The sequence below is a fragment of the Carcharodon carcharias genome, chromosome 2, assembly GCF_017639515.1.
Source record: "Carcharodon carcharias isolate sCarCar2 chromosome 2, sCarCar2.pri, whole genome shotgun sequence".
Classification (NCBI taxonomy): domain Eukaryota; kingdom Metazoa; phylum Chordata; class Chondrichthyes; order Lamniformes; family Lamnidae; genus Carcharodon; species Carcharodon carcharias.
This window is the reverse complement of record NC_054468.1, coordinates 141599421-141626814: the sequence shown is the minus strand read 5'-3', so window position 1 is coordinate 141626814 and position 27394 is coordinate 141599421. Positions and strand designations below refer to the sequence as shown.

General features: G+C 40.6%; 1 protein-coding gene across 1 annotated transcript in view; it reads left to right on the top strand.

Annotated features, from left to right (window-relative positions):
* igf2r (insulin-like growth factor 2 receptor) overlaps positions 1 to 27394 on the top strand; it is a 227071-nt gene that overhangs the window by 8083 nt on the left and 191594 nt on the right. Inside the window, exon 2 of the mRNA XM_041211704.1 lies at positions 25729 to 25859. Coding sequence (XP_041067638.1) covers positions 25729 to 25859 — 131 coding nt within the window. The remainder of the gene's footprint in view (positions 1 to 25728; positions 25860 to 27394) is intronic.

The following is a 27394-nucleotide window of genomic DNA, read 5'->3' as shown; positions in this document are numbered from 1 at the left end:
TTTTTTCTGTCTACCTTACTTCTGATAGTGTAAGAAGTAAAAAGTACTGCAATTTCCATTAAGGAAAGCTTTTATGTTAAGTATAAAATTCAATTGCCTGTCAATATTTAGGTGTGATCGAACCTTTTGGTGTTTTTATTAGAAACTTACAAGCGCAGAGCTAGAAAATTTTTAAAAAGGCAACGGGCCTTCAAACCTGCAATGACCAGTGATATCAAGTGTTCCGTAATAGTTGGATAAAATTGTCTCGAGTTTCTTCAACAGATGAAATGATTTGCCAAGGGATTCTGTAGAAACATCTTACTTGTGCATCTCCAGCTCTTTGCTAAACTTTCACTTTGTACTTAGATAATTTATCTAAAACTCCCTATTTGGGGAGATGGGTCTTGGGAGGAGTGTAGCTTTTCCTTTTTGTTATCTGCAACAAACACAGTAACAGCTAGTTGATCCTACCAATTTATGACTCGCAGACACTTCCTCCTACCTCCCCCGGACCATGACCCCACCAGTGAACATCAAGCTATTGTTTCCAGGACTGTTACTGACCTCATTTCCTCTGGAGATCTTCCTTCCACAGCTTCCAACCTCCTAGTTTCTCAAACTTGGACGGCCCGCTTCCACCTCCTACCCAAAATCCATAAACAGGACTGTTCTGGCAGACCGATTGTGTCAGCCTGTTCCTGCCCCACCAAACTCATTTCTAGCTATCTTGACTCCATTCTCTCTCCCCTTGTCCAGTCCCTTCCCACCTACATCCGTGATTCCTCTGACACGTCATATTAACAATTTCCAGTTCCCTGGCCCCAACCGCCGCCTCTTCACCATGGACGTCCAATTCCTCTACACCTCCATCCCCCACCGGGATGATGGCTCTCCGCTTCTTCCTCGAGCAGAGGCCCAAACAATCCCCATCCATCACTACTCTCCTCCGTCTGGCTGAACTTGTTCTCTCACTAAAAAATTTCTCCTTAAACTCCTCGCACTTTCTCCAAATAATAGGTGTGGCAATGGGTACCCGCATGGGCCCCAGTTATGCCTGTCTCTTTATAGGGTATGTGGAACATTCCTTGTTCCAGTCCTACGCCGGCCCCCTTCCACAACTCTTTCTCCGGTACATCGATGATAGCTTCGGTGCTGCTTCATGCTCTCGTCTGGACCTGGAAAAATGTATTAATTTTGCTTCCAATTTACACCCCTCCATCATTTTCACATGGTCCATCTCTGACACTTCCCTTCCTTGACCTCTCTGTCTCAATTTCTGGTGATAGACTGTCCACCAATATTCATTACAAGCCTACCAACTCCCACAGCTATCTCGACTACAGCTCCTCACACCCTACTTCCTGTAAGGTCTCCATCCCGTTCTCTCAGTTCTTTCACCTCCGTCGCATCTGTTCTGATGATGCCACTTTCAAAAACAGTTCCTCTGACATGTCTTCCTTCTTCCTTAACTGAGGTTTACCACCCACGGTGGTTGACAGGGCCCTCAACTGTGTCCGGCCCATCTCCCACGCGTCCGCCATCACACCTTCCTCTCCCTCCCAGAACCATGATAGGGTCCTCCTTGTCCTCACTTATCACCCCACCAGCCTCCTCATTCAAAGAATCATCCTCTGCCATTTCCACCAAATCCAGCATGATGCCACCACCAAACACATCTTCCCTTCACCCCCATCCCTGGCGGCATTCCGCAGGGATCGTTCCCTCCAAGACACCCTGGTCCACTCCTCCATCACCCCCTGCACCTCAACCCCCTCCCACGGCACCTTCCCATGCAACTGCAGAAGGTGCAACACCTGCTCCTTTGCTTCCCCTCTCCTCACCATCCACGGGCCCAAACACTCCTTTCAAGTGAAGTAACATTTCACTTGCATTTTCCCCAATTTAGTCTACTGCATTTGCTGCTCCCAATGCGGTTTCCTCTACATTGGACTGTATCCGCTTTGCGGAACAGCTTCGGTCTGTCCGCAAGCATGACCCAGACCTCCCTGTCACTTGCCATTTCAACACTCCACCCTGCTCTCATGCCCACATGTCCGTCCTTGGCCTGCTGCTTTGTTCCAATGAAGCTCAACACAAACTGGAGGAACAGCACCTCATCTTCCGACTAGGCACTTTACAGCCTTCCGGACTGAATATTGAGTTCAACAATTTTAGATAATGAACTCTCTCCTCCATCCCCCCCCCCCCCCCCCCCCCCCCCCCCCCCCCCCCACCCACCCCACCTCACCCCCTCTAGGGCTATCTGTACCTTGCTTGTCCTGCTTTCTACCCTTAATGTCACTTATTAGCACATTCTTAGATAATATCGCCACCTTCAATACCCCTTTGTCCTTTTGTCTATGCCATCTTTTGGCTATCTCCACCTATCACTGGCCCTCTATCCAGGTCTACCTGTCCCACCCGCACCCTGCCCCCGCACCCCCCCCCCCCAACCCCAACCAGCTTATAATTCACCTCTTTTCCATTTTTACTTAGTTCTGTTGAAGAGTCATACGGACTCAAAATGTTAACTGTGTTCCTCTCCGCAGATGCTGCCAGACCTGCTGAGTTTTTCCAGGTATTTTTATTTTTGTCTTGGATTTCCAGCATCCGCAGTTTTTTGCTTTTATCTGCCAATTTATGATCTTGCTACTGCAGGGTTTTATTCATAAATTAGTGTTTGTTCCTGCACAGTGTTAAACTATTTCTTTAAAACACAAACATCTAGCAGAATTTAAAATCATTTTATTTAGTAGCATTTTAACAGTACAATTGGAGGTTGAAATGTATCCTGAACTTGATAAATTGCTGCCCAGCATAATTTGATACCTCCTTCAGCTTTGTAGTGTCTGTTAAACTGCTTGATTTTTTTTGTATGAAATGTCTGCCCTTTTTAACTCCAGTTTTAATACTTAATACTTCCTTGTTTTAACAAAATCCCCATATTGCATGAAGATAAAGATCAACACTTTTACCTCGCCACTGCTTAAATGCTGTAACATATGATCTTTCTGCTGTTGCTGTGACAATTATATGTATAGAACAGAACTTTGACAATTGATGGAAAATGTACTTTATACTGATTGTATCTTTTAGAATTCATATATTTGAAGGTCTGGATTGTGTTTCCTGTTGTTTTGAATACTGTATGTGCTGTTGAATCTTTGGTTCAGATTGCTATATTGTGCAATCTGTAAAAGGCTTGAATGCTGCTTCAGTATTGAAGAGACACTTCTACGACTTCTGATTTTTGGAAAAGATGCAGAAAAGGCCCAAATTGGCAACCATTCTCTCTCTCTGTTCCCTCCTCCTCACTTTGTGTATATCTCTCCATCAAAACCTTTCCTTCCCATTGATTTTTTTTAACTTCTACTATAGTCAGTATTGCCCTAAACTTTATACTCTTGTTTAAAATTTAAATTTAAAATCTGTAAACCATGAGGGTTCTGGAAAGGGTAGATGGGAGAAACTGTTTCCGCTTATGAAAGGTTAGAGACAAGACAGCAGAAATATAAAGTAGTTGGCAAAGAAGCAAAGGCAAGGCAAAACCTTTACACAGCGAGTGGTTAGGATCTGGAATGCACTTCCTATGTGTGGGGGAGGCGGGTTTAATTGAGGCACTTGAAGGGCAGTCAGATTGCTATCTGAAAAAGAAGACTTTACAGGATTGGGGGAAATGGCTGGGGAATCGCAGTAGGGGTGAGTTGCTCATTTGGAAAGCTGGTGCAGACATGATGGCCCGAATGGCCTCCTGCACCGTAACAGTTCTGTGACTTTTGTTTCTCTTGAACTCCATGCACATCCATCCTTCCCACTGTTGAAATCAAGACTTGTCAGACAGTTACCTCCTCAATTTATTTTTTTCCTGAACTTTAAATCCATTTAACTTGTCTTCCATAATAATAAAAGCAAAATACTGTGGATGTTGCAAATCTGAAATAAAAACAAAGTGCTGGAAAAACCCAGCAGATCTGGCAGCATCTGTGAAGCTAGAGTATTAATATTTTAAGAGGAATAACTCTTCAGAACCCTGAAGTTATTTTCCGTCCTCCTCCAAGCTTCAGACTTTTTAAAGCCTGATTTAAATTATTTGCATGTTGGTCCTTTTACCTGGATTTCTCAATAAAAATAGTTGTGAATACCAGGTTCCAAAATTTGTGTTTTAAAATGATAGTATTTAGTTTTAGGAATATATCTTTTAGGTTGGGGATTAAGAGTGAGAAATGGAAACACTTGGGTAAGGAAGTGGTAAACAGACTTTGGGTGATTGCAGTTTAAGGGGTAACCCATGTTCATTTAACTTGAAGGGAGAAAACATAAACAATGGACTATTTTTTGGTAGAGATGTGAAGGCCACAGCTGTCTTCGTAAGGGATTTAAATGATGTAGTTCCAGATCATTGATGTTAAGAGTACCTTTGTAAATAAGGGAGTACCTTGGTAGAACCAGGGAGTCTGGAGAGAGGGTAATTATGTATATTAGTCATGTGCATCACAAAATCAGAGGTTGTTTTGAAGGTAAAAGAATGTTACATTTTTGTTTGGAACATCCCCACGTTGCCATGGAGTTGAGCTGTGGGGGTTAGTGACGTTCTTTTGTTTAATTTGTTTATATTTTCTCACAGAAGCAAGCAGTCAGCAGTTCAGTTTTGAAACAGACAGCTGCAGCTTACTGAGTCAAGAGGGGAAAAGAAGTAAATATTAGCAAGGCCTGCATCTTAAGCAGAGAAAATATTAACTTATCATTCATCATGTGGAATGTGGGTGGAAGCTTATGCACAGTTTGGAGATGGGTTCTGTGAGGCTAGAGACTGGAAGATTTGCCTAGCTTAGAGCTGGAGGAAGAAATCCACATTAACCTTCATAGTGACGACAAGCAGTTCAGCTTGGAATCAAACAGAGACACAGTCTGCCAAGTATGATAAAGAAGCGGTAGACCAGAAGTGAAAAAGGTTACCAGAAATCGAGGATATTTGAGGTGGAGCCACTAAGCAAGAGTGAAGGGTGACCCATGCTTGAACTGAAGGATTCACAGTTTTGAGGGGGTTGAAGTTTTAAAAGGGATAACCTTATCGAGTACTAGTGGAAGGAAAGGCCCAAGAAATCTTTAATTTGAAAAGATTGCTGTGGAAAACTTGGAACTTGTTCCAGAAAGTGAAGGAACCTTCCGAGTACCTGAAGAGTAGCCATGACTTTGTGGGTCATGTCAAAGTGGAAAGGGAAAGGTTCAGTTGAGGATTTCAGTTTCAAAATTTGTGATCATGTTTTATTTTACGTTGCAAAGTATAATTGATGACCTAAAATGGTATTTAGCAGTGTTTGCTTTGTTTGATTCTTGTATAGTAAAATCATTTCAAACCTTCGATTTTGTGCCTTCATTCTTTCAGTAAATGATGGGATATTCAAATTTCTCTAAACATTAATGGTCTCTACGGGGACCATAACATAATATTCAAATTTCCATAATTGCTGCTCTTTAATGGTTTATGAAGGAACTGGACTTTTAGTTCCAATTCTGTGAATGCAGCATTTTGTTCTAATATAAGGTCTTTTTTAAGCTCTTGACGGAATCATGACCGTTTTAGGTGGCCATAATGTATTCAGGTCAAGTGCTGTTTTAAATGCATTAACTCATGGTTCAGGTTTGGCTGCTGGTCCACGCAGTTTGCTTAGCTAGCATAATTTCTGCTCAATGCCGTGGGTGACTCAAGTGCTGTTTGTGTTCAATTTTTTAGTTCCACTTTAGAATGAAATGTGCTGCTTGAATGATTTAGTGCTATTGCATATATCACTTATTTGTAACAGTGTAATGAGCTTCTTTCTCCTAAATAAGTTACTGGCTGCTCAGTATAGTACAGACTATTTGAGAAAGTAGGACCAAATGACAAGAAATTCTGTATTCGTATTGCTTGCAATAGGCGTTTTACTTATTTGGTATTTTGTAAACCATGTGTTCTGAGCTGTAAATATTTTGTATTATCGAGGGACCCAGGGCAGCTGCTCAAAATTCTTAATTTTAGTTGAGCTGTATTATGAGCCTGATGACTGTTGATTCCTAGGTCAAAATTTCACATTAAGTGGATAATTACAGAATTTTAATTTTTCACTTTTAAAAAGAGATTGCTAATAATTTATATCTGCTTGGTTAGAATGCTGTAAGCTTTGGTCAGTGCTTTTCAGCATTGCTCTTTCCAAAAGCTGAGATGTGGGGGGTATTGTTTAAGAAGATAGAATATTTTCTAAATGGTGAGAAGCTAGGAACTGTGGATGAGCTAGATTTAGGGACACAATTACAGTAATTAAACAGTGGTGGGCTAGAACAAAAAAACACAAGGTTTTTCATTAGAGAGCTGAAATACAAAGAGGCTTGACTAATTTTACAGCTATATAGTTAAAACTTCTGGAGTACTGCATTTAGTACCTGGTACTGCATCTTGGCATATTGAAGAGTGTACAGATTATCAAACTGATTCTGGGACTGAAGGGGTTAATTTGAGAGACTAGGCATGTATTCCCTGGAATACAGAAGATTATGGAATGATTTAATTGAAGGTGTGGTGGTTTAAGGATTTGATGGGGAACAATCCTTGTTTTCAATGGCTGAAGTTTAGCTTTAAAGGCTTGCCTTCCATCTCATGGAATGTCCAGATTCTGCAGGATAATCTTTGTGGAAATGGCATTCAAACAGGGAAGTATTGTCTTAATATCCAAAACGTGTAATTCATTATTAAAAAAAACAGAATGCTGGAAATACTCAGCACATCTGGCAGCATCTGTGGAGAGAGAAACAGTTAACATTTCAGGTTGTGACCTTTCATCAGAACTCTCAAAGACACTGAGCTGAGAAGGGAAACTCCCTGCATTCTCAGCTCGCTAGCCAATCAAAGCTGTAGAAATATGTGGCAAATGGCTCCCGGACGACAAAAAAAAACAGGACCCAGGACAATCGTCAAAATGACGGGATGATCCTGTTTTTTTAAAAAAAAGGAGTGGTTTGTTACCCTGACACCTGAACTATGACTGGTATGCATTCAGTTCATTGCATACCTGATCAATGGGTTATGAATTAAATGGGTGAAGTCAGGGTTCCATTGTGAAAGGTCCTCTATTAAACTGGGGTGATTAAAGTCATTGAGGGGCAAGAACCTGGGGTATGCAATTACTCAAATGTCTTAGATGATAGCAGCTGTACTTGGGCTGAAAGGGAATTATATAAAAAAAAAAGCTCCATTATTGGGCATCCTCTGTTTAGTGGTTTTTGGAGGAGTTATTGAACTCTTGTGATATTGTTCTACATGTCAGCTGATTTACTGGAGTTTAGATTTGGGACAAGTTGAGGCCTAATTGCTTTCGGAGGAATTCAGCAGGATTCTGCTGAAGCAACTTGAGCATTGAAAAGTACCTCTTCAGCTATGACACTCTATCTCTTGCCACTTGCTTTTCACCACTTTTCCATATTCATAGAAACTCAGCACTGTTCAGTGCAGAAGGAGGCTGTTTGGCCCATCGTATCTGCATCAGCTCTCCAAAGGAGCAGTTCACCTAGTGCGTTCCTTGGCCTTCTCCCTGTAACCCTGCACACACTTCCTTTTCAGATAAACTAATTCCCTTTTGAATTCCTTAATTGAACCTGCTTCCACCGCACTATTCGGCAATGCATTCCAGGCCTTAACCACTATCTGTGTGAAAAAGGTTTGCTTCATGCTGCCTTCGCTTCTTTTGCCAGTTACTCTAAATCTGTGTCCTCTTGTCCTTGATACTTTCACAAGTGGGAACAGTTTCTCCCCATCTACTCTGTCTAGACCCCCTCATGATTTTGAAATTTTAAACAAGGGTTTAAAGTTCAGAGCAATACTGACCATAGTAGAAGTTTAAAAAAAAATCATGGGAAAGAAAAGTTGTGATGCAGAGACATGCAAAGGAAGAGGGGTTGATTACCAAGTTAGCCTTTTTCTGTATCCTGTCCAAAAATCAGAAGTTCTAAAGTGCCATCTTCAATATTGAGGCAGTAGAATCATAGGACTTAAGAACAGGAGGAGGCTATCAGCCCTTTTATCCTGCTCCTCCATTCAATAAAATCATGGCTGATTGGTAATGGTCTCGCCTCCACTTTCCTGTCTCTCTCTCTCTCTCCCCACCCCCTGCTTAACTCTTGACTCCCCTGTCTAACACATATCTGTCTAACTCGGCCTTGAATAAATTCAATGACCCTGCCTCCATTGCTTTCTGGGGAAGAGAATTCCACATACTAATGACCCTTTGAGGGAATGCATTTCTCTTCATTTCCATCTTAAGAGGGAAACCTCTTATTCTTAAACTGTCTCCCCAACATGATGAAACATCTTCCTAGTATCTACCCTATCAAGTTCCCTCAGGGTTTTGTGTTTCAGTAAGATCACATCTAAGTTCTAAGCTCCAATGGGTATAGGTCCAACTTGTCTGACCTACCTTCTTAAAGATAAGCCCCTCATCCCAGGAATGAATCTTGTGAACCTTCTCTGAACTGCTGACGCAATTATATCTTTTTTCAAATAATGAGACCAAAACTGTTCATGGTATTCCAGATGTGTTCTCACCAAGGCCCTGTACAGCTGCAGTAAAACTTCCCTATTTAAATATCCCATTCCTCTTGTAATAAACACCAATGTTCCATTTTCCTTCCTAATCATGTGCTGTACCTGCATACTAATTGTGATTCATGTACCAGGACACCCAGATCCCTCTGTACCACCGGATTTTGAATCTCTCTCCATTTAAATAATATACTGCTTTTCTATTCTTCCTGCCAGAGTGGTGAAGTTCACATTTTCCCACAGTAAACTCCGTCTCCAAATTATTTCTCCCACACTTAACCTGTCTATATCCCTTTGCAGACACTCTACTTCCTCTTCACAACCTACCTATCTTGGTGTCATCAGCAAATTTAGCTACCCTTTGAGGGAATGCATTTCTCTTCATCTCCATCTTAAGAGGGAAACCTCTTATTCTTCATCCTTCATCCCTTCATCCGAATCATTGATGCAGATTGTGAATAGCTGAGGCCCCAGCACTGGTCCCTGTGGCACTCCATTAGTTACAGCTTGCCAACCTGAAAAAGACCCATTTATCCCTACTCCCTGCATTCTGTTAGCTAATCAATCTTTTATTTATGCTAATATGTTACTCCCTGCACCATATAATCTCATTTTGTGTTGTAACCTTTGATATGGCATCTTATCAAATGCATTCTGGAAGTCCAAGTGCACCACGTTTGCAGATTCCCCTTTATCCGCCTTGATTGTTACTGCCTCAAAAAACTCTAAATTAGGGAAAAACACTTTCTCTTTCACAAAGACATGTTTACTCTGCTATAACCACCTTGATAATGGATTGTAGCAATTTTCCTATGACATGTTATGCTAATTGGTCTGTAGTTTCCTGCTTTCCTAATAAAGATATTACATTAGGATTTTTTCAATCTGCTGAGACCCTTCCAGAAATTTAGAAATCCAGGAATTTTGAAAGATTATAACCAATGCATCTACTATCTCTGCAGCCACTGGGATGCAGGCCATCTGGTCCTTGGGACTTGTCAGCTTTTAGGTCTAATCGTTTTCCCAACGCCTTTTCCCTAGTGATTTTTATTAAGTTCTCCTCCTGTTCGCCTTTTGATTTTCAAGTACCTTTGGAAGTTTTCTAGGTTGTCTACATGCACAAAATATCTGTTCAATGCCTCTACCTTTTCCTTGTTTTCCATTATCAATTCCTCACACACACTGGAGGACCAACACTAGTTTTAGTTACTCATTTCCTATTTAAATACTTGCAGAAACTCTTACTATCTGCTTTTATGTTATTAGCTAGCTTTCTCTCTCACTCTACTTTCTCCCCTTTTTTGTCTTTTTTGCTGGTTCTTAAACTCTGACCAATGTTCTGACCTATTGTTATCTTTGGAAATTTTTATTTATTTCAATTTGATGCTATCATTAACTTATTCAGCCATGGATGATCCATCCTTCTCCTAGAATCTTTCTTGCTGAGAGTTACTAAATATCATTTTAAAAGTTTGCTGCTGCATCTTTACTGTCCTACCTTTTAATTGAGTTTCCCAGTTCACTTTAAACAGTTCTGCCTTCCTACCCTTATAATTACCTTTCATTTAGGTTTAAAACACTAGTCTTAGACCCACACTTCTCACCTTCAAACTGAACATGAAATTCTATCATGTTATGATTGGTGTTGCTTAGAGGCATTTGGTCATTGATTAATCCTGTCTCATTGCTCATTACCAGATCCAGAATAGCCTGCTTCCTGTTTGACTCTGGAACGTATTGCTCTAAGAAAGTGTCCTATGAAGTCCTTTTCCAGGCTACCTTTGTCAATCTGATTCACCCAGCCTACATATAGATTGAAGTCACCATGATTATTATTACATGGCCCATTTATTTTTTTTCTGTACACTCTGTCCTATGGTGTAACTACTGTTAGGGGCCTATAAACTACTCCCATAAATGATCTCTTACCTTTCCTATTTCTTATCTCTACCCAAACTGATTCTACATCTGCTCTCTTGAGCTAAGGTAAGAGCTACCCCAACATCTTTTCTTAGCTTCCTATCTTTTCTAATGTTAAATATCCTTCAATATTCCAGCTTTAATCAACCTGCAACCATGTCTCTGTGATGGCTATCAGGTCTTATTTATTTCTATCTGTGCTAACAATTCATCCATTTTGTTATGGATGTTGCATGCACTTAGATACTGAGCCTTTAACTTGGTCTTTTTACCATTTTTGCAATCTCTGGCCATAAGTTTTTACTCTATTCCTTCCTGCCACACTCTGGTTATCATTACCTAAATTGCTACCTTGCTCTATTACCTTATTGCTTCCCTTTGATTTACTACATCTCCTCTCGCACAATCCCTTCTCTTAGTTTGCTCTCTCTACCAGCCTGGTTATACAATTCGCTGGAACACTGGTCACAGCATGGTTCAGGTGAAGACCATCCCAATGTTACAGCTTCTTTCCCCGGTACTTGCAGCCCTGCTTTCGTTCATACAGGTTGCAGAGACCTTGAACCTGTTGGACAATTGCAAAGGCTGTGACTTCTCCACTTTTACCATCTTGATCCCCTTACCTACCTCATTTGCAGTCACACCCTCCTGTCCCTGACCACTGACCAGATCAGAAGACCTTACCTTAAGGGTTTTAACCTCTCCTGGAATAAAGTGTCCAGGTAACTTTCCCCCTCCCTGATGTATCGCAGTGTCTGCAGCTTGGCCGACAGCTCAATGACTGAGCCAAGGCTGCTCCAGCCGCAGACACTTGCTGCAGACATGTTTGCCCTGGATTACCCTGGTTTCCAGAATCTCCCACACTCTGCAGTCATAGCAGATCACAGTATTCAAGCCTTGGACATTTTGTTACAGCTTACACAATATAGCAATGAACTGTTATGACTGAGATGGGAGAAGTGCACAGCTTATCTAGCCCCACTACTCCGCAGGTCGCATCATTAGTTTACCAAAATGGCCAATTTACCTTTGCTACTGTTAGACCCAGAATAAAAGAGACTTTAATCAGCCTTCTTTCAATAAACTGATTTATTATAAAAGAAAACTTCTAAAACAAGCTGCAAAAGCAGGTTAACATACAATTGGAGGTGTAACTATCCCTTTTAAGATCCCCTAATGCATGCACACACGCACACACAAACAGGCAAAGGACAAATAGATAGGGGTCTGTGCAGAGATGGGCAGTTGAAGAGTAGAATGTATATTAAAAAAGGACAAAGTATTTATTGAATTCCCTTCTGAAAGCTGCTCTTGAATCTATATCCACCACCCTATCAGGCAGTGCATTCCAAATCCTAACAACTTATTGCATAAAAGAAAATCCTCATGAGGCCTCTGGTTTTTCAGCAATTTGCCTTGAATCCGTTCTCATTGATCATTGACCTTTTAGCCATTGGAAACCGTTTCTTGACTTTATTTAAATCCTTCATTTTAAATACTTTTATCACATATCCTCTGGGCCTTTTCTGCCCTAAGGAGAACTACCCCAAATTCTCCATTCTAATTGAATAACTAACCCCTTGTCCCTGGAACCATTCTAATAAATCTCTGCACCCTCTCAAGCCATCACTTCCTTAAAATGTGGTGCCTAGAATTGGACACGATACTTAAGCTGGCACTGAACAAGTTTATATAGACTTAAAATCCTGGTTTTGTACTCTTTGCTTCTATTTATAAAACAACAACAAAGTATATTTATATAAAATCTTTTACGTAATAAATGTTCCAAGGTTCTTCACAGAAACATGATAAAACAAAATATGACACCGAGCTACATAAGATATTGGGTCAGATGACAGTTTGGACAAGGAGCTGAGCTTTAAGGAATGCACAAAGGAAGAAAGTGGGGTAGGAGTGCAAAGAAGTGTAGGGAGGGATTTGCAGAGCTTCGGGCCCAGGCAGTTGAAGGGATGGTTACCAATGGCGCAGCAGTTAATAGGGAATGCTCAAGAGGCCAGAATTAGCAGAGTGCAGATGAGAGGTTGTGGAACAGGAAGAGATTGCAAAGATAGGACTGGTGAGGCCATGGCAGGATTTGAAAACAAAGATGAGAATTTTAATATCAAGACATTGTTTTACTGTGGGCCAGTGTATATCAGTGAGCACAGGGGTGATAGGTGAATGGGATTTGGTGCGAGTTAAGGCATGGGTAGCAGCTTTAGCTGATGTGGGAGACCAGTCAGTAGTGCATTAGAATAATGAAGACTAGAGATGGAACAAAGGCATGAATGAGCGTTTGTTTCAGGAGCAAATGAGCTGAGATGGGTAGAGTCAGGCAATGTTACAGAGGTGGAAATTGGCAGTGTTACTAATGGTGTGATATGTGGTTGAAAGCTCATCTTGGAGTCAAAATATGACATCAAGGTTGCGATCAGACTGTTGAGGGAGAGAGGCGGAATGAAGTCGATAACTAGGGAAGAAAGTTTGGAATGGGACCTGAAAGCCTTCCCGATGTTAATTGGAGGAAATTTCTTCTCAACCAGCACTGGCTGCCAAATCCCATGTGCTTTAACCACTTTGGAAACCTGACCTGCCACCTTCAACTATATGCACAAACACCCACAGGGCTCTCATTTACTATGTATGCCTATTCCACCAGCCTGTCTATATCCTCTTAAAGCCTATTGCTATCTCCCCCATGTTTATTACACTTCCCAAGTTTCATGTCATCTGCAACTTTCGAGTTGTCTGTTGGGAAGAAACCAAGCTGTTATACTGCCCCAGTATTATGAACATGTTTGGTCTAAGCAACTAGCCATAATTGAGCCTGGTTGGTTATTGAACAGAACACTGCCTGGGATTGCTGGTTGCTGTAAACTAAATCTTAAGTAATAACAGTAAAACCTTTCTTATCTGGCACACATGGGGAATGGTTGGTGACGGTTAATCAAAAATGCCAGTTGAGTTCCATTTACCAGTGGAGTACAGCACAATACTTGTAGCATAAAATAATATGCAAGTACCCAGGAAATAAGGAATGGTATTCCTTTTATTTATAAACTTCAACAGTACGTTAAGACATTAAAGTATAAAACAATATGGTGTACAGGTTCTGGATAACTTTGTAATTGCTTCTGGTTGGTAAAGCGACGATTCATATTAGGAGAGGATCAGAAATTCCGGTTTGTAGAGAATTCTGGTTGGTAGAGTGCAGGATAACACAAAGTTTACTGTTTTTATAGTGACATCTTGCAAGCTAATATGCCTTAAATTTGGGAATGATATTGGACTGAATGTTCACAAAATATTACTCAACTGCAAATTGAAAGTAAACTGTAGTCTACTCAATATGCATGGTGAACATTAATATTAAACAAATGTGCTGAATAGAGAATCTTTCTGCATTCAATTTGTGGCAAGTAATTTCAGTAGCAAAGGAGTAGGTAAAACTCTGGGGAGTTCGGCAGACGAATGCGAGATGTGCCTGATGCTGTTTTGTTCATTAGAACACTGATGTGTTGCTGGGTGATTGGTCAAGATGAATATGAAACCACATCTGATGAACAAAAAATTGTACAAATGTCTTGGTTGTGCTTTGTATACAGATGAAAAGTATTTATTTGACAGATTTTTTATAGACAACTGTTCCATATTGAAAAGATTGTACAAAATCATTCAGATTCCCACTTTGAAATAAGAATGTAGTATTGTAGATGTTTAGACAAAAGCCACTGAAATTGCAGCAATATTGACTTTACAACTATTTGAACATTGAACAGGATCTCAGATAAAATAAAGTTAGCACCAGCTGGCACCTGCCAGCAGAACACCTGATGCAATGACTGTAGAACCGCAATGTCCAGAATACACCATCACAACACAGTTAAGTAGAAAATGATTCTTCAACTGGGCTGGGAAGTTTCCAGCTCCTGTTAAACTCCGCATTTGAAAGAAATAGACCATGGGAATTAAATTTTTCATCTGTTCATGTTGGATTGCAGTACTGTAATCTGTCACATGACTGTCAGAAAATTTTCAAATAAATGAGGTTTGACCAGTACAAAGCATTAAAAACAAGTAGAAGCAGGAGTAGGCCATACTACCCATTAATCATGCCCTGTCATTCAATGCAATCATGGCAGATATTTGGTTTCACCTCCAGTTTCCAGTCCATTCCCCACATCCCTGGATTCCCTGAGATCATCAAAAATCTGCCTACCTCAGCCTTAAATATATTCAATGATGGAGTATCCACAACCCTGTGTAGTAGGGAGTTTCAAAGATTCACAGCCCTTTGAGTGAAGACAATTCTCTCCATCTCAGTCTGAAATGATTGGCCGCTTGTTCTGAGACTGTGCCCCCATGTTCTAGATTCCCCAGCCAGGAGAAACAGCCTCTGTGTCTACCCTGTCGAACTCCTTCAAAAATGTGTATGTTTCAATGAGAACACCTTGCATTCTTCTACACTCCAGAGACCATAGACCCAGTTTACTCAGCGTGCCATCATTGGACAATCCCCTCATCCCAGGAACCAATTGGTGAATCTTTGCTGTACAGCCTCCAATGCAAGTATATCCTTCCTAAATATGTGCATAGTACATTCCAGGTGTGCTCTAACCAGAGCCCTGTACAATTGTAGTAAGACCTCTTTTTATTGTTGTACTCCAATTGCATTGTGCCATTTACTTTCCTAATTGCTTGCTGTACCAGCATGTTAACTTTGTTGCTTTAACAGGTGCACCCAAGTCCCTCTGAAATTAACATCTACAACTTTCCTGCCTTTCTGCTTTTCTATTCTTGCTACCAAAGTGAATTGCCCACCTTTATATTCCATTTGATTAACCTGTCTATATCACTTTGCAGCCACTTTGTCTTCCACAGCTTATGTTCCCACTTAGCTTTGTATCATCAGCAAACTTGGATACATCATGCTTGGTCTCTGCAACTAAGTCATCAATACAGATTGCAAATAGCTGAAGCCCCAACACTGACCCTTGCAGCTCTCCACAAGTCACCACCTGTCAGCTTAAAAATACCCTGTTTATCTCTAGCCTTTGCTCTTGTTCACTAATCAATCCTCTACCCATGCTAACATATTACCCCAAAGCCGAGACCTTTTCTTGTGTATTAACCTTTTGTGTGGCACGTTGTCAAATCTAATGGTTCCTCTTTATCTACTCTGCTTCCTCAAAGCACTCCAATAAATTTGTCAACAGAATTTCCCTTTGTATAACCATGTTGACTTTGTCTGATATGATTTTCTAATTGCATCATTGATTTAATAGATTCCAGCACTTTACTGACAGCTGAAATTGGGCTAATTGGCCCGTAGTTCCATGTTTTTTCTTTCCCTCCTTTCTTGAACAGCAGAGTTACATTTGCTAACTTTCAATCTGCTGAGACTGTTCTTGAATCTAGGGAGTTTGGAAAATCATAACCAAAGCACCTGTCATCTCTGCAGTTACTTCTTTTAGAATCCTTGAATGTAGGCCATCAGGTCCTGGGGATTTGTCAGATTTTAGTCCCTTCAATTTCGTTGGTACTTTTGCTCAGCTGATATTAATTATTCTAATTTCCCCACTTTTATTAGCCCCTAGGTTGCCCCCTCTTTTGGTCATAATTTCTGACTTTTATTGTGAAGACGGACGCAAAATATTTATTCAGTATCTTTACCGTTTCCTCATTCCCAAGATTTCTCTTGCCTATACCTCTAACGTTTACTTCAGCTACTCATCTTATATACTTGTAAAAGTTCTTGCAATTTGTTTTTATATTCCTGGCTAGTTACACTCATTTTATATTTTTCCCCCTTGATATCAACTTTTTGTTGACCCTTTGTTTTTTAAAATGCTCCCAATTCTCAGACTTGCTATAATTCATAACATTAGCATCTGATTTTAATCTAATACTATCTTTGATGTTTTTGTTTTCAGAGTTGTATAGAGTGTTAGCTGTAGATTAAAGGTATTCAAGATAAAATTTTCTCTTGCCCCAGATGTGGATTGATTCCAGGAAGGGAATACTTATAATGAGCTGTAAAGCTGAGCTTGTATACTGGGACTAGAATCGGCCAGTCAGTCACAGTAGTGAATGAGCACCTATTAGTAGACCCTGCTCAATGGGCATTTGACAGTGGGGGAAGGGCAAAGCATTGGGTACCTCCCTTGGACAAACCAATACCTGTGCCAATGACTATTTCTGGAGAATCAAAAATGAAGTGTGGGAGGAGCAAAATTAAATATTTTGCTGCCATACATGTAACAAAGAAATGGTTTTGTGGTGGAAAGAAAAAGTAAAATAATTGCATCATAACCTATGACAAATCTACTGCAGAAAGCAGAACAAGAAAATCTTGCCCAGACCTTTATGAACCACACTGCTGCTTATCATGAAGACTTGTTTTCATATTAACATTTGGTTTTGGGATGTGGGTAATACCAGCAATTATCTTTCATCCCTGGTAGCAATGGGTTGGTGGCTGGCCCTTTCTTTGAACAGCTGCAATCCTGTTTTGATAATGTTGCTACTTTGGTGTTAGTAGGCAATTTGATATCATAAGGTTGGCAGAACATGTGATGTTGCAGCTGTAGCACGTAGAGCTGGTGTGATCCATGGCGATGACATCTGCAGTAAGTGTCTATAGCTCCAAGAACTTTGGCTAATAATTTGAGCTGGGGTCTGAGCTTGGGACACTATGATGCATTGGGGTGGGGATGCGGAAAGTTACCTGGGCACTTCCAGGAGGCAGCAGTCACGCCCCATAGGCCAGGTTCTTCAGATTTGGTCTGTAGTCAGGGACTGGTTGGCATGACTGTGAGGCAGGTATGAGGTTTGAGAAGGTAGGAGATGGGGGGGTCTCAGCCATTGCAATAGTCTAACAGATTTGAGGTCCTTGCAGCTTGTGTGGATGAGAGCAAGGACTGACTTTGGCACCATGTTGCAAGGAGCCATTTAAGTAGGAGGAGTGAAAAGGAATATAGTTGTAGTAGGGGACAGTGTATTTGGGAGAATAGACCCTCTTCTGTGCAGCTGAGAGCGAGAGTCTAGAAGGCTGTATTGCCTGCCAGGTGCCAGGATTTGGGACACCTCAGCTGGAGAGGAGCTTGCAGTAGGAGGGGAAGGATCCAGTTCTCGTGGTTCACATTGGTACCACCAACAACATAAGACTAGGAAAGAGGTTCTGCTTGGGGATTATGAGCAGCTAGGAACTAAATTTAAAAAGCAGAACCACAAAGTTGATCATCTCTGGATTTTTACCTGAGCCACGAGTGAGTTGGCATAGGATAAATAAGATCAAAGTTGAATGGCTCAAAAATTGATGTCGGAGCAATGGGTTTCTGTTCAAGGGACACTTGCACCAGTACTGGGAAAGAGGGAGCTGTACCATTGTGATGGTCTTCACCTGATCTACACTGGAACTAGTGTCCTGGCAAATTGTGTAACTATAGGACTGTAGCGAGGGCTTTAAATTAAATAATGGGCAGAGGGATCATTAGGGGGAAGATTTGGTAAGTTAAGTAGAAAGGACAGGGCAGTAGAGCTGGGTAGTGTGACTGGAAAGAACAGTGTACAAACATGAGTGTTTAGCAGATAAGGTCGGAGTATAGAAGAACAGTAAAAAGACAGTTAAAGGCTCTATATCTGAATGTGTGCAGTATTCATAACAAAACGGATAAATTGATGGCACAAATAGAAATAAGTTAGCTAAAGTGGACTGGGAAAATGAGTTAAAAGGTAAGACTGTAGAGAAGCAATGGCAGACATTTAAGGAGACGTTTCATAACTCTTAAAGATACATTCCATTTGAGAGAGAGACTGAAGGATACATCGTCTGTGGATAACTAAGGAAGTTAAGGATAGTATCAAATTGAAAGAAAACGCAAAATACTGTGAAGGTTAGTGGTAGATCAGAAGATTGGACAAATTTTAGAAGCCAGCAAAGAATGACTAAAAGAGAGGAAGAAATTTGGTATGCGAGCCAGCTAGTAATATAAAAACAATTGGTAAGAGTTTCTATGCTTGTAGCTCAAGTGAGCATTGGTCCCTTAGAAGGTGAGACTGGGCAATTAATGGGAAATGAGGAAATCTTGGAAGTATTGAACAGGTATTTTGTTTATCTTCATCATAGAAGACACAAAAAGCATCCAAGAATTGTTGAGAAACACGAAAAGAGGAGGAACTTAAAGCAATCACCATCTCTAGGGAGAAGGAACTGGGAAAGCTGCTGGGACTAAAGGCTGACATGTCCCCTGGACCTGATGATCTGCATCTGAGAGCCCTAAAAGAAGTGGATACATAGGTTGTAATTTCCAAAATTCCCTGGATCCTGGAAAGGTCGCAGTGGACTGGAAAACTCTAAATTAACACCTCTGTTCAAGAAAGGAGGGAGACAGAAAGCAGGAAGCTATATGCCAGTTAGCTTAACATCTTCAAGCATTTTCCCCATGGCAGGAGTCATTGGATATTTAGAAAATCATAATGCAATCAGGCAGAGTAAACATGGTTTTGTGAAAGGGCCATCATGTTTGACTAATTTATTAGAGTTCTTTGAGGAAGTAACAAGCAGGGTGGATAATGGGAAACCAGGGGATATTTGGGTTTCCAAAAGGCATTCTATAAGGTGCTACATCAAAGGTTATTACACAAGAGCTTATAGTGTTGGGAGTAACATATTAGCATGGATAGGGGATTGATTAGCTAACAAGAAGCAAAAAGTAGGGATAAAGTGAGGTGAGAGTGACTGTCCTTGACATCAAGGCAGCATTTGACCAAGTGTGGCATCAAGGGGCCCTAGCAAAACTGAAGTCAGTGGGAATCGGGGAAAACTCTGCCGGTTGGAGTCATACCTAGCACAAAGGAGGATAATTGTGGTTGTTGTAGGTTATTCATCTGTTCCGGATATCATTGCAGGAGTTCCTCATAAAATGAATGGGGGAAAAAAGGGTTGTTTTCAGATTGGTAGTTTATAACTACTGGAGTGCCATTGGGATCAGTGCTGGGGCCTTGGCTATTACCATTCTACATTAATGAGTTTGATGAAGGGACTGATGCATGGTAGCTAAATGTGCTGATGAGACAAAGGGCGATAGGAAAGCAAGTTGTGAAGAGGGTACAAAGTCTGCAGAAGGATATAGATAGGTTGAGTGGGCAAAAATTTGGCAGATGGAGTATAATGTGGAAAGTTTTGAACTTGTCCACATTGGCAGAAAGAAAAGCAAAATACTATATAAATGGAGAGAGACTGCAGAAATCTGTGGTAGAAGGATCTGGGTGTCCTGGTGCATGAATCACAAAGGTACAAAAAGTGATTGGGGAAGGCAAATGGAATGCTGGTGTTAATTGCAAGGGGAAATGGACTGTAAAAGTAGGAAAGTGTTGCTACAGCTGTACACAGGGCCTTTGTGAGGCTGCATCTGGAGTACTGTAGAAAGCTTTCATATCCTTGGAAGCAGTTTAGAGAAGGTTCACTTGGCTGATTCCTTAGCTGAAGTGGTTGTCTTATGAGGAATGGTTGAGCAGGTTAGGCCTATACTCATTGGAGTTTAGAACAATAAGAGGTGATCTTATTGAAACGTAAGATTCTGAGGGGACTTGACAAGGTAGATGTTGGGAGGATGTTTCCCCTTGTGGGCAGTGGAGAACGGGGGACGCAATTTAAAATAAGGGGTCCCCTATTTAAGATTTTTTTTTTTGCAGAGGGCTGTTAGACTCTGGAAATCTCTTCCACAGAGTGGTGGAGGCTGGATCATTGAACGTATTCAAGGCTGAGTTAGACAACTTTTTGATAGACAAGGGAGTTGAGGGTTATGCGGGAGCAGGAAAGTGGAATTAAGGCCACAATCGGATTGGCCATAATAAATGGTGGAGCAGGCTCGGGCAGAATGCCCTACTCCTATTTCTTAGATCTTATGACCCATTAACTCTGCAGGAATGATCCTCTGAACTTGCTCTTATTCTTGCTGATAAGTTATAGGGCTTGGGTGGTGGTATTGAAGTAAGCTTGGTTAGATACTTCCCTGCAGATAGTGCATATTGTAGCCACGGTTGCTCGTCATGGAAGTGGTGAATGAATCTTGTGGGAGGGCATCCTTTTGATGCTTTGAAAGCCTTCTCCCCCTTACTGCTGGCCCCCAGTTCCAGGTAGCATTTTTCCTTTCTCTTCACAAACTCACTCCAATGTCGCCAGCCCCTCCTTCCCTCCGCCCCCCCCCCCCCCCCACAAAGAATCATCTTAATTGGTAATCTTTCTGTTGTCAACTTTAATCTCATTTCCCATACCTTCCCAAACATTCATCCAGCCTCTTTTTAACTGATTTCTCTACCTCAGTAACTACTTATATAGGATAAGTAGCCCATGTTCTGATGACCTCCTATGGAGGAGAGACTAATTTCTTCCTTTTCAGTGAAGGCACCTTGCCTATCTTCCCCCCCCCACCCCCCCCTTACTGCTTTAACTAGTAGGTTAAAATTTTTCACGTTTTATCTCTTTAGGGCCTTTCATTACTTTTGAGAACCGTGATTAAATCTTGAAGTGAGGGATATATCTCTGAAATTTTTTGGCTTGCACTCAGGACAAATGCAAGAATGCCAAATTTCAGAGGATCACAGTTTATACTACAGGAGGAAAGGGTGCAGATTAGTTAGCAAGTTGACTCTGGCTGAGGTGTTGCCATGAAAAAAGCAATGGGGAACTATACGCTCCCCAAGCTCCCAGGTAATTTAATGTGCAAAACTTGAGCATATTCCTTTTTGCAGAGTATCGGTCTCTGCATGTGAATGTATGTTGCTTCTAACATGCGTAAGTGAGTAAAAACAAAATGTCCACTATTAGATGTGATTCTAAATTGGGCAGCACTTGCTGAGTAATCCTGAGTGTGTTAAGCTACACAACAACCATCAGTCGTGCTTCTAATGTGGCTTGTTTATGCTTGATGGAAGTGACATGCATTCATACACACAGGGACTTGTCTTTGCAAACAAAAGGAATATATTCAATTCTTGTGCCTGAATTACCTGGGAATGTGGGGAACCTATAGTTTTCCCATGGTAATGCCTTGGCCAATCAGCATCCTTGTCTCCTGTGGTATAAATCGTTGTTGAAAATTTTGGCATTCTTGAATTGTTCCGATGAGTGCACGATGAAAAGTTTTGACAACACATCTCTTCTCAGCAATATGCAAGTTCTGAACTACCAAGCCACTATTAAACCCTTTCCTATTTCCCCCACTCCCCCACCCCACTAGTGTTCCCAGATCCCGTGAACAAGCCCCAATTTTTCATCTTCATAATCATAGCCTCATATTTCTGGTACAGTTTGCATGAACCATTCACTCTTTTCAAATGAGAAATTGTGGATGTATACGCTTTGAGTTGAGTTATATATGTTCTGAGAACAGGGATGTTGACTGCTCTCCAATTAGTGGGAAGAGAAAAAGTACCTTGAAAAATTACAGGTGTAAGGATCTGGCCAGTTGGGTGTGAACTATTTGCATGTTACCACAGGCATCTCCAATATCAAGTTCAAAATTCTCTCACTTTTATAGCATTGCAAACTAGTCAGTAATTTGCATGGACTTTGTGCCCTGTTAATTTGTAGTAATTTGCTAACCCAGGTACTACAGGGGATGAACAGTATTCTAAATTATTCTCAAAAAAAGTGCTGCATCTTTTGTGTTGAATAAGAAAACTTGTTTTAACTGTTCTTTTATTCCATTACAGTACAGCTGACTGCCTTAATATTTATTTTCCTTTTGAGACTACGTAGGATAAGATGGCTGAGGTGCATAGTTAACCTCTGTTTTGGCTAAGGATGGCAACTACTGTTAGGAAATGGAGATGGTTTAAGTAAATTATATTTGTATTTGTGGGCATTAGGAATGAGTTTTAGCTTTAATGTTTAAATTTGATTTGTATTTCTGCATCTGTGTTAAAGGTCAAATTGAGTTTCAGTTTCACTTAAAAAGGTGCCTGCATTTCTAAAGAGGATTTTTACGACCGTTGCAGCTAGGTTAAACAAACGAGTAGAAGACCTGGGCTGTTGCCTAGAAGCAGTCCAAAAAGGCATGCCCCTCCCACAGATGTGCACAAAAACTAAAGAAACAGCAGTTTTAAGTTCAGTTTAAAGCAAGGACCCCAGAGAGTCTGGACACTGGGAGAGGAAGCTGCAGATTTCCCAAAAGAACCAAAAGGCCCCAAGGCAAAGGAGTGAGATGGAAACAGGGGAAAGTCCCAAGCAGATCTTCTCATCAAAGGAAGGACAGGAACCTGGAAAAGGTCCTGTGAATGAAGTTGAGGGGCAATGAGAGGCTCTGAGCTTCAGATTTAGAGACAAAAGCTGAAGAAAGATTTAATGTAAGAACAGTTTGCAAGAGGCAGAAAGACTCAAAGAGATGGCTGAAGGTCTGTAACTCTTTGCTACGGGCATGTGAAGCAGTAGTACTGTTGACGGTTGATTCGGTGAGAGTGCGTGTGAAAGATAGCTTGAATGTATGTGGTGACCCAGGGAAGAGGAACATTGGAAGGACAGTTCAAAACCATGGAGGTGAACCCTTGCGGAAGGCACCCAAGAGAGCATCGGTTTGGGAGAAGATTTCGAGGCGAGGTCTCAGACTGGAGATTGGAAACCTTCGTGTGAAAGGCGGGGTTCAGTGAGACCGTTTGGCTCAGTGTGACAAGTGTCCATGGGGGAGAGTTGAGGAGAGATTCATAGCATCTGATTGAGCTGACATCAGTCACTTGGTTCCAGAGTGTGGTGTGTCTGACCACATAGGGCCTATCGGTGCATGGACTGTGTACTTGCTGTGAACATGAGAGTATAGGAGCTTTTGTAACTTGTGTTATCCTTAACCTGTATATATCTATAAAGTAATATGGGTGAAGGTGAAGGAGTATTGTAATATAGTTAATCTTAAATAAATTCTTTCTTCTTTTGCTATAAGTTCGTTAGCTGACTCCGGTGACTTTGTTCAGTAGCCCCTCTCCGCTTATCTAAACAAACAAATAAAAGTTAGGATCTATCAAGCTGGGTTCCACTCTGGGATCAGGTTTGTCCAGGGTAACCTCAGCTGGGGATCATAACACTATAAAGTAGTCTGATTTATATGCCTAATCAGTTTGCATTAACCTGTCATGACTCATTGGGGATAGTGCACTGTAATATCAAGCCTCACTGCTCCCTGAGTGTGACAAATGTGAAAAAGTTTGACCAAACCACCTAATTGTTTAATTTGGGTTAACAGAATCTGAGCGCCAGGGTTGTAAACTTAACTGTTTATTGAACAAATTGTCTTTAACCAGTGGCAAAAGGAAGAAATATGAACTGCTAATTTCTAACCCTATAAACTAAACTCTATCCCTTAAATCCCTATACACACCCATACAAGACACATAAAAAGATGGATTTTAAGGGTGGGATAAAACAGTTCAATAGCACCAATTCCGGAGTACAGGATTCGATGGGTCGATTTTGATCGATGTTTTTCAAATTCTTTTCAGTTCTTTGTTGATGACGCAAGGTGGTCTTCCAGCATTTTCAGTCTTTAGTTCACTGGTTGAGCACTTGCCTTTCAATGTCTCCAACAGTGGTTTTCTCCTTTGCCTCTTGACAGGGATTTTCAGAGAGAGCAGGTTACAGATATGAGGAGAAAAAGCCAGCTACCTATTGTAGAATTATTGGAATCTTACACACACAGGAACAAGAGGTTTTAGGTCTTTTTCTTTTCAGGCTAGGAGCTATTCTGCTGCACTGCTCTCTCAAAAACCCTGGTCACTTGGTCAGGAACCAATTAAAACGTTGTTACCAGGCAGTTCCGCAATAGACCAGACTCCTCGGCACCATCCTGTCTTTCGTGGCACACCCTGTTCCAGGATAGCAACATTGTATATACCCCTCACACTGTTCCAATAGACATGTCCTTCAAACTGCAGCCATTGTAATTTTAATCCACAGTCCAACAGAAATAAAAAGATATGTTCTTTACAGCTCTGGTAATGTACATTTGAACATTGGGTGATTTTAGGATTAGATTGGAGTTACCTGTGATGGTCCCACCTGAAAGCCACTGAAAATTCACCTGGCTCTTGCATGAAGAATTGATTTAAGTGAGATATTTGAGGGCTGTTGCCTCGAACTATATCTGTATACGCATTGCTTTCTTAAAAGGATAAGGTGAATTGAGTCGAGGAGAAAAGACACTTTACATTTGAGAGCAACTTCTAACTTAAAGCAAAATCCTGTTTATGCAGAAATCTGCAATTAAAACAGAAAATGGTGGAAATAATCAGCTCAGACATCTCCTGTAGAGAAAAAAGCAGTTAATAGTTCAGGTCAATAAGATTTTGTTAAACCAGAAGAATTTAGACAGTTAATAGATTATAAGCAAATACAGAGCCTGGAATCTGAGGAAGGTACAAAGGGGAAGGTCTGTGATGGGGTGGAGAGCAGAACTTATGATAAAAGGGACAAAATGGTGTAAGGCAAAAGGCTGTGGTAATTTGACTAGAAAAGAAATAAAAGTTGGGCCTAGAGGCAACAGCTGATATGATACCACTACCTGCTTTCTGAGGAGGAAAAAGTGATGGTTACAATCTGAAGTTGTTGGAATCAGAGTCTAGAAGGTTAAGTGCCTAATTGAAAGATGACGTGCTGTTCCTCGAACTTCGTTGGAGCATGATATGCCAAAGTGCTTCATGGCTGATGAATTGCTTATTGAAGTGTATCCATTGGTTTACTATGTTGTGTGCAAATGCAGCAGCAATTTGCACATGCAAAGGTCCCAGAAGCAGTAAGTTAGAAGAATTACCACTTGAAATGTTTTTTGGTGGTGGTTCAGGGGTAAATATTGTAGAGGATACCTTGAGAGCACCTTGCTCTTTGGAAAAAGTGCCAAGGACTCATCTATTGAGGCCTTGGTTTGCCATATCACCTAAAGGATGGCAGCCTTTAATGCAGCATTACCTCAATGCTCCATTGAAATGGTAACCAAGATTATGTGCTTGCTTGCTGGAATGGGGCTTGAAGCCACAACTCTTGGGGCCAATGCTACCAATGAACCAAGCTAACACCAAAAATATTAGTGTGATTAATCTTGTTTTGTACTAATCACGTTTATTTTAATTTTAAACCCCATGCCTTAGTTTCCCATTTGTTTTCCAACTCTTTAAATGTAGAAGAACCTGGAATAAAGCCGGGGGGGAATTGTATTTAGAGGGCTGCCTTATTGTGTATGCAGTTGACATTGTTTTCTTTCTTTCAGGTATACCTGGGAGGCGATAGATTCGGAAAAGGGAATAAATTACAAAATAAACCTATGCGCCCCTTTAAATTGTGGGAGTTTGAGTGCCATCTGTACTTATAATTCTTCACAAAAAACCAACCAATCAGTAGGTGAGTGTGACATTCTTAGTATTGTATGCCTGTATTCTTATAAGTACATTTTCATGTTTAATTATCATATAAGCGTTATTTTGAATGTTCATGTGCACACTGATTTTTTTTATCTTATGGGACATATTGCAAAATCTAATTAGAATTCCACTCACATGGAACATTCAATTCCCCTTAAGCTATCAAGTAAGAGTACTTTTTTAGGGTCAAACAAAATGCTGTTGTGCAGATCACGTCTACAATTTTAGCAGCATATTTTTGTGACCGGAAAGACTGACGAGATTGGTCATAATTCTTTTGCTCTTTTTCATTCAAACTATAGAGCAAAGAATTATCCTCATTTCCACTCAGCTAAGTATTAAAGGGAATGATGTATCAAGCAGAAACCTCAAGACAATTTAACACCTCTTCATATGAGAGCTGAAACTAAAAGCTAGAGCAGCTATAATATAAGGGAAAGTACCACTGCCAATACCTAAATCCAAGCTGACTAGATTATAACAAATCGCCTCCACACAATTTCTACAGCATACACATCCAAGATATAAAAGTGCATAAAATGAATTCTCTATACAACACTTGCAACTTAGCACCAAAACAAAAGCAAAATACTTCAAATGCAGGAAATGTAAAGTAAAAACAGAGTACTTGCAAACTAGCAGGTAGGGCAATATCTGTAAGAGAGAGAAATAATTAACAATTTAGATCAATGACTCTTCATCAAAATTCAGTACTGGAACTGCCTCACCTGAGTGTTTTCCAGCATTTTGTTTTCACTTGGAATGTAGGTCTGCATTTCTAATAACAATCAAAACCGCATTCACAACTGGATGTGATACTAAGTTTGTAAAAAAAATTCCACCACTTCTGAGAAGTTGGACTTCCTTTCTTTGAAAATGAGACATCAGACATCAACCACAATTGAGTTTCACTCAGTTGCAGCTAGGTTTTAAAAGCTGACTTTGTCCAGTTGAGGTGAGATTTACATATTTAAACTTGGTTAGCAGTGCAGAACAGTCAGTCATTCAACTTGTTTCCCCACACCATCCCCCTAAAATTTAGCACTGGCAAGGCAATAATTACTCTGGTTAGCCTGTAAGTAATTTTTTCAGATATGAAGATAATCCAACCTAAACAATTAAAATTTCCCTCCCATCTCCTTAACCTTCTTTGTGGACAGCAGCTGATCACTATTCAACAAGGCAGCAGTGATGCAGAGCCTCTTAGCAATCAATTATTCAACAGTGCTAATAATACAGTATAATGAAATATTTAATATGGTTAATATTTCATTTATTGAATCAAGAGAATTATAGAGATGTTTATTGCAAAGCATTGGATTCCATATCACCCCTCAGACTAAAATGAAAAACTTTCTCTTGCCTTTGCTGAGATGGCATCCCACTCTTGAATTTACTCTCTTGGCTGTCTGTTCATCTTTTTTATGCTTTTCGTTTTCTCTTGCTTTTTAAAAAAATCATTCACGGGATGTGGGCTTCACTGGCTGGGCCAGCATTTATTACCCATCTCTAGTT